Source organism: Pipistrellus hanaki (genome assembly GCF_964339955.1).
Source record: "Pipistrellus hanaki genome assembly, chromosome: 5".
In the NCBI taxonomy this organism is placed as follows: Eukaryota; Metazoa; Chordata; class Mammalia; order Chiroptera; family Vespertilionidae; genus Pipistrellus; species Pipistrellus hanaki.
This window is the reverse complement of record NC_140507.1, coordinates 68596221-68604586: the sequence shown is the minus strand read 5'-3', so window position 1 is coordinate 68604586 and position 8366 is coordinate 68596221. Positions and strand designations below refer to the sequence as shown.

Below are 8366 nucleotides of genomic sequence, written 5' to 3'. Positions count from 1 at the left end.
GAACTGTATTTTTACATTAGCTGGATGTGCTTTGCACTCTGCTCTTGTAGATTTATTTTGTTTACAGTAGACTACTGTCGGTTTTTGTAAATGTTTTTACTTAGCACTTTAACTGTGAGTGTACAAACTGATTTTAAATGTAGTTGTTGTATATTTTGGTTATAAACTGGAAATTTTTAATAAAGTAAAATAATTTGTTGTCTGTTTTGTCATTAGTACCTGACTGAATATAATTTTTTATATCATCTTCTTGCTGGACCGGTGTTGCTCAGTGGTTGAGCCTTGACCTATGAACCAGGAGGTCATGGTTGGATTCAGGTTGGGGCACATGCCCATGTTGCAGGTTCCATCCCCCATTAGGGGTGTGCAGGAGGCAGCCAATCAATTATTCTCTCTCATCCTATCTCTCTCTCCTTCTCCCTTCCTCTCTGAAATCAATAAAAAAAAAATTTTTTTTAATCACCTTCTAGACTCTTTAATATATTAGCCTGCTATTTTTAAATGAGGATATCCTTATAATAGTCACTTTTCATTCATAACATAGGATTCACATTAATCTGGAACATAGTATACAAACACACACCATCTGGTATCATGGCTCTTTCACACTTACTTTGCCAATATAGGTTAAGACCCTTCTCTGTACGTTGTCACGTCCTCTGTAACAACACGTATCCTCAGGACTAGGCACCCAATAGGGGCTCAGTGAATATCTGCCGCAAAACATGAATCCATTGGATACGGCCCGGGAGCCTTGTGACGCAGTTGCACGCATGGGTAGGGGCGGGGGGGAGTGGCTGCGGCCAGCGCAGTCCGCCCTCTTCCGCCGCGGCCGTGGGAATGGAAACATCTGACCCACAGGCCAGCGGCGCCCAGCCTTCACGGGTGGCATCGCAAGAGCACCTCGCTGAAGCATCCGCGTCCAGTCAGGGACATTTTGACATAGTGGACCTTGCAAAGTTGGCTGAAAAGCAGCGATGGTGGCACAAGCTTTTTGACAATGAATCTGAGCTCTCGACTGAGAAGGGCAGCATGGCAACCCAGCTGTTAATTGGAGGTGTCACTGGATGGTGCACCGGCTTCATATTCCAGAAAGTTGGAAGGTTGGCTGCCACGGCAGTGGGAGGAGGGTTTTTTCTCCTTCAGCTTGCAAACCATGCCGAGTACATCAAAATTGACTGGCAACAAGTAGAGAGGGACATGAAGAAAGCCAAGGAACATCTGAAGTCCCAAAGGAGCACCCACATACCTATGGAGGTGAAAAGCAAAGCTGAGGAGATCGCGTTGTTTGTGAAGTCGAACATTCTGATGGCGGGTGGATTTCTCGGAGGCTTCCTGCTTGGCATGTCATCCTAAGGAGGTCAACTCCGTTTCCGTTATTCCTGGGCTTTCCACCTACTAGCCTCTTCATCTTAGGACATCAAGTCTCCTCTTCCTCCTCTTCTGTGCCTTCCCCCCTGCTGTGGCGGATCTGAATGGCTTCTATAAGGCATTTGTTGGTACAAACTGGATACGGCCCTTCTGTGAGCCTCCAGCAACGCCAGAAGAGATAGTAGGCGTTAGCTCTCCTCCCAGAACACTCCCCACCTGACTAGTCTGTAGGAAAAGAATGTTCCTTTCCCCCTCTGTAAGATATTTCCTAAAACATAGTGCAAGATGGCTCACCTCGGAGGATGGGTGGATCCTCAGAGGTTGTCTCAAACTTGATTTGGAAAAGGAATAACAAGCACATAGATACTTGACTATGTGCTGCATGAAAAGGAACTGAAAACATTCGCCTTTCAGCATGAAAGGTGGGGGGGGGGGCGGAGAATACATTAAAGTATATCAATTTCTCAAAAGGAAAGCCTAATCACATAAGCAAATCAGTTTGGGGTGTTTTTGTTTTTCTTGTTTTGTTTGCATAAGAAGGCAGACCAGGATTTAAACTACTATTAGAGTTTCTTGCCTCGATCATGCAGTTTTTAATTGGAAGATACCTTAGAAATCATATGGTTCAATCTTTAGCCCAGTATAAAAATTCTTCGGAACCATCTTTTATAAGCCTCTGCTTGAATGATTTCAGTAATAGGAAGCTCACTCCTCTGTAAGGCCTTCCATTCCATTTTGAGGCAGCTGATTATATAAACGCTTTCCATATATTGAGTGGCAAATGTATTTCTTTGTTACCTTCACCCACTGGTTTTGCCCCACAGATATACAGTAATTCCTTCACAGTATTATTTTCTAAATGTTTGAGAAAAACTATGCTATTTTTCATCTAAATTTTTCTATGGGCAAAATATGTCCCATACTCCAATTCCTGTCTTATTTTTCTATTCTCTCATGACTTCCTTTTAGACCCAGTAGTTCCCTTCCAAAGATTCCAGTCGCAAATATTCCTATTAAAATTTTCCGTAGAACTGAATATGTTTCTCCAGATACTATAAAACCAGTGAAGAATACAGTGTACATTCTATTCTATACATTACACTTCGTTAGGTTTATCATAGAAGAATGGGACACCTTTTTTTTACAACGATTTCTTTAATGATTAAAAGGAAACAAAGAGATGTATAATATACATTTTCATCAATTATTCAAACTCTGTTTGCCAATGAAAGTCCAGTATTTCCTGGAGGCACTGATTGATGACTATATGCCAGGCAATGAACCTCAAAGTATCTCCTGACAATTAAGGTGGGAAAAGGTCCTAAGTTATATGTTGCTAAATTTAAGGAGTTTACGTTTGAAGGGAAGGGGCAATTTCTGAATGGTTTATGTTATTTGATCATTAGTAGAATGAGTAATAAACCAGTGTATGTGCTGGAGCACATTGATACACGTGCATACAGTTTCTTCATCTATAAATGAAAATATTGGACTAAACTAAAGGCTTTTAGCTATGGGATTCTTTCACCAGTATAGTAAGTCTCAGTATATAAACAGATAAAGACGGACTGTTTAAAGAGAAAGTGCCTAAAATCCCACTTAATTCGCCTAACCCTTCTCTTTCCCTCTTCACTACAGTATCCCTTGAAGCACCTAAGTTGAACTCCCATTTTTAAGATTACTAAATCAGCCCTGGCTGGTGTTGCTCAGTGGATGGAGCATCTGCCCATGCATGGAAGGGTCATAGGTTTGATTCCTGGTCAAGGGCACATACCTGGGTTTGGGTTTCATCCCCAGGGGTGCAGGAGACCACCAATGGATGTCTCTCTTCCCTTCCACTTTCTCTAAAAATCAATGGATGAGAATTGGAAGGAAGGAAGGAAGGAAGGGAGGAAGGAAGGAAGGAAGGAAGGAAGGAAGGAAGGAAGGAAGAGAAAAAGTAGAAAGGAAAGAGAAAAGGTAGAAAAAGAAATTTCTGAATCATTTTATATCTTTATTGTGATGGTCACACAAATCTATAAGTGATAAAATTACACAGAACTATACATACACAAATGAGGGAGTGTAAAACTGGTGAAATCTAAATAAAATAGATGGATTGTATCTATGCCAATTTCTTTCTTTGTTTTGATATTTTACTCTAGTTACAAAAAAACGTTGCCATTGAGGAGAAACTGGGTATGGGTATTATTTCTTAAAACTGCATGTAAATCTATAATTATCTTAAAATATTTTGATGACTCCTCATCCAACCTGAGACATGATAAAAAGAAAGCTTGCTAAGCTAAAAGGAAAGTTGGAACTAGGAAGCCACTTCCCCTGACTTTCAGAGAAGAGTGTGTTCTCTAGAACAGAGATTCTCAAATTTTCTTTTGTATAAAAATCACCTGGTGATTCAGAGGGAAGGATAGTATGGAAAAAATGATTCTCAGGCCCATTCCTCAGAGATTTAGATTCAGTAGGTGTGAGGTAGGACCCAAGAATATGAATTTAAAAGCACACATGATTCTCATGTCTGTGGTCCAAGGGCTACACTTGGAAAAACATCTTATTGCCCTAGGCCAGAGGTCGGCAAACTCATTAATCAACAGAGCTAAATAACAGCACAACGATTGAAATTTCTTTGAGAGCCAAATTTTTTAAACTTAAACTTCTTCTAATGCCACTTCTTCAAAATAGACGCCCAGGCCGTGGTATTTTGTGGAAAAGCCACACTCAAGGGGCCAAAGAGCCACATGTGGCTCGCGAGCCGCAGTTTGCTGACCAGGCCCTAGGCAACAAGTAAATCCTGTGTATGACAGATGGACAAATAAGCAGGGGATGGTGAGTTATTTTGAATACTTTCCTAGTTGTTTTCCCTCCCCTTTTGCCCCAGAATACCTTGCTTAGCAGCAGGTTGCCTGTGCCATGGGGTGGGCACATGGGAAGTATGCAGACACCTGCCAGCTATTTCATGGGCGCAGTACAACTCCAGGGAGGTGACGGGCCAGTTTTGAGTTAGCTTTACTAACGAGCATCACTTGTCGACTGACGCCAGGGGAGGAGCTCATTATTCACGTTTGGCCCAGAGCCTTCTCTTGTAGGGCTGCAAATGGATAGATGCCATACGGCTTCCATGTTCACCTCAGTGGGAAAAAGTGGAAAGATCATCAAAGCAACAATTTAGTTCATGCTTCTCGTTGAAAAGGGTCAGATTAGCTGGAAGGAAGCTTGTGGAGGCTGTTTGGCACAGAATTTTCACACTTGATCTATTCCTTTCTTCCTCAATTGCATTACCCCTGCCCATCCCACCCTGGTCCCTTGAATGGAGTCATTGTTCTAAGTCATCCAAATGAAAGCTTCTGTTCTTTTGAGCAATTCTTACCCCCAGCCCCCAGATGCTCAGGAAATATAACCCCTAAGAAAACAACACGAGGTTGAGAATATTATGTCAGGAGTCACTATTCCTATAAAGGGGCCGGCTTAATCCAGAAACTTCATTTCTTTTTCTTTTTTTCAAATTTATTTTGTTGATTTTTTACAGAGAGGAAAAGAGAGGGATAGAGAGTTAGAAACATTGATGATAGAGAAACATCCATCAGCTGCCTCCTGCACACCCCCTACTGGGGATGTGCCTGCAACTAAGGTACATGCCCTTGACCGGAATTGAACCTGGGACCTTTCAGTCCACAGGCCGACACTCTATCCACTGAGCCAAACCGGTTTCAGCTTCATTTCTTTTATTATCCCCGCTTCAAACCCCCAATAGTACAAGAGAAATCTTGTAGCTCTTCATCTCTTGGTAAGAACTCTAGAATGAAAACCCTAGAGTCAAGTGTCTATACTTGAAGTTAAAACTTAAGTGGGAAAATAAGTTGAAATTTATAGAGCTGAACTTTAAAATGTTTTCCTAGTCTGTCTCCCAACTGACACTCCTCCAAGGAAAGGGAAGAGGCCTGGAGCAAAGACCAGATTTAGATACGTTAGGTTGATGGTTGCAATATTGATAGGCACATTCTTTCATCATCAGACCACGCTATACACAAGTGCAGAGAGGGAGATTCCTCCTTCCCCCAGAAAAGGTCCCTTTCTTTCCTTCCCTGTGCCTACAGCCCACCGGTACTGGAAGGGAGTGAATCCTCAGCTTGCATGGCAACCTCTGCTCCTGCTGCTATCTATCACACCAGGGACTTCCCCTGACCCCGGGACAACTTCTGAGCTGGCACGTATTGACTGAAAAATGTTTTTATCTATGTGGATTCCTTCATTGAACTAAGGAGAGACAGGAGCCTCGAGAAGGGAAGGACCTGTTAACACAGCTCAGCTGCATGGATTTCCTCTTGATGTTCCTCTAGAATGGTTCGTATCTGTAAGTTTTAAGACCATACCGCTCCCTTTTAATGAGTGCAGTACATTTGGATGAGAGAAAAGATGGGAGGGGAGATTAAACAGCACTGAGGAATGCTCATCTTCAAAGTTTAGCCCAGAGTTAGTCTGGGTGAGAAGGGGTGGAAACTGATGTCATCCCTTCTCTCCCCCTTTTTTCCCTGTGGCTCTTTCTATCCATCTCTCTGCCTTTCTGTTTCTCTGTATCTTTCCCTTTGCTTCCACTTTTCTGTAGCCCTGTTTGGACCAGGAGTTCTTAACCGGTAGTTCATGGATCCCTTGAATATAATGTAAACATGTCCACTTTATGGGGAAAGCCCTGTAGTTTCTAATTTTCTCAGAGGGTGTGATGAGAAAAAAAGTGAAGAACCATTCTTGACGTTGCCTCCCTTTTCCCCTCTCAGATTCTGACTATTATCACCTTTCTTCCCTCCGTCGATGTCTTTCCCACTTATCCTCTCATGCCTTCTCTCTTTTCCCTTCTCTTTTGTCCTGTGCTACTTTCTTTCTGAAAACTGGCCATACTATGAAACTGAATACTAATAATTGTCATGTGTTGAATAGTGTTCAGTAAGTACACTATTAAAAACACCCTAAGTTAGATATTTTATATTTCACTCTAAAAATAATTTCATGACAAGCTAGTTTTTTTGGCTAGTTTTTAACTTATCTGTAATAATTGATTTTTGCTTCTACGAACCCACAACTGTGAGTGAGAACATAGTTTACTGACCTTGATCTAGTTAGACATCTGGAGCATAATTGCTCTCCCTAGTGTCACATTTTGGGGTGGCATACTGCGTGGATGAGGAAAGTAAGCTGAAAAGCAGAAACCCTAATGAAATTTGAATCCATGAACAGGATTCATTTTCAGCAGCTTGCAGGGCTGTCAGAACAGTTGGCTGCAGAGAGGCAGAAACAAATAGGATGGTCTGACAGCCATCTGAGCAATGTGAGACTCTCCTTTACTGATCTCAACAAGTAGAGCAGATCTTTGACACTCAAGATTATAGATTGCAGTCCCATGTATTGATGTTCTGATGTACTAACATTCCAGGATTTTTGTTTTATTTTTTTAGGCTGGTCATGAATTTATAGGCTGAAATCCACATATAGCCTTTCCCCCACCCCCCTGAAAACAAGGCAGGGACACTAGAAATTAAAAGCAATGCTTTCAAACAAAATAAAATAAAAAATAAATAAATAAATAAATAAAAAATAAAAGCAATGCTTTCAAACAAAACTTTACATTTGTAAATAGCAGTGGAACTTCATGTCACAAAATGCAGCATTATAAAGAACACACATATGAATAAAAGTATCTACAGTGTGAAAGTGATGTGGCCTCAATTATGCACCTGCACAGGTGGAGGTCACCTAGAACGGGAGAACTCTTCATCCCACTTGTACTATTGCACAGCTGGCTAGCTGCACTCCAGATGTCCAGAAGCATCTGGTTTGAGTGGTGGATGTGGCATCCAAAGAACGAGTTTTTACAAGACGACTTTCCTTCCAGTTACCAACTGACAAGGCCCTTCCGCACAAATACACTGCAGTGGAACCTTTAAAAGAAGCAACGGACTCATTTTTTTTTTTTTTCCCTGAAGAAACACTTGCAGGTCCAAGATACTTCAATAATTACAATTCATAGTTTCAAAGAAAAGGCAGCACACACATTCTTCCCTCCCCCTCCAAACCCGCATCCCAAGCCCTTCACTGGGATCAAGTCTCTATCTTGAGGCGGGAAGCTTGGGTAGTTTTTAATTGTTTTTGCTATATGTTTTCCAGCCAGATTGCTTGTCTGAGATTATCCTTCAATCGGGCTATCTTTTGACCCATTTCTTCTCTGACGAACTCTGGAGCCACCAGAACCCTAACCATCTGAAGAGTGGGTCAATTTCCTAGGGTTTACACCTTTAGTATTGGTAGAGCTAGGATTAGAACTTGGCAGCTGGCTCCAAAAATTATGCCCTTAAACACTGCATCATACCACCTCTTTAAAATCAGAAATGGTATCTTAATCCTACACGAGAGAAATAGCCACATTTTGCTTTGCCCCGGAGCTGTAATCACCAATTCAAGAGAAATGTATTCCAAAAGCTTCACAAATTCTCAATTCACAGCTTCATTTGAGATATAGTTTTATAGATCATCAGCTCAATACTTCAGAGATTTGCTTCTGAAGTTTATAGGCAAATAAATAAGGGCATATAGAGTAATAGCCATCTTGTCTATTCTTAACAATTACCCTCAGATGAAGGGACTGACCATCCCTGTGAAGAATGAACCCCAAGGGCAGCTCATGGAGTCAGATGTTAAACCTGAGAATGGCTCTTGTGTGGTGTCTGCTACCACCTGTACCACTAGCCCAGTACTTGCACTATCACTGTGTTCAGTGCATATGGGGAGAAAAAACAAAAAAACAAAAAACAAACTAACAAAAAAAAAAAACCATGACCCAGGGGCATGGTCTCTGGTGAAGCATTTCCCCTCTTACCTACAGCCATTTGCAAAATGTTACCTTGACATTCAGAGATTAGGTGATAACCCAAGTTGAGGGAGCCTCTTGTTAGTCTAAGGACAGTTTTTATGCCATAAACTAAAATCTCTTCTCCTTTATTTCCCGCTCC

The 8366-nt window shown here is 41.6% G+C and overlaps 1 protein-coding gene across 1 annotated transcript; it reads left to right on the top strand.

The window, feature by feature from the left end:
- Positions 1-840: 840 nt before the first annotated feature.
- On the top strand, positions 841-1356 carry LOC311623327 (FUN14 domain-containing protein 2-like; the record flags this gene model as incomplete). The annotated part of the gene is made up of 1 exon (XM_084885336.1): positions 841-1356. One exon carries the CDS (start codon positions 841-843, stop codon positions 1354-1356), a length of 516 nt encoding a protein of 171 aa, XP_084741462.1.
- Positions 1357-8366: the final 7010 nt, after the last annotated feature.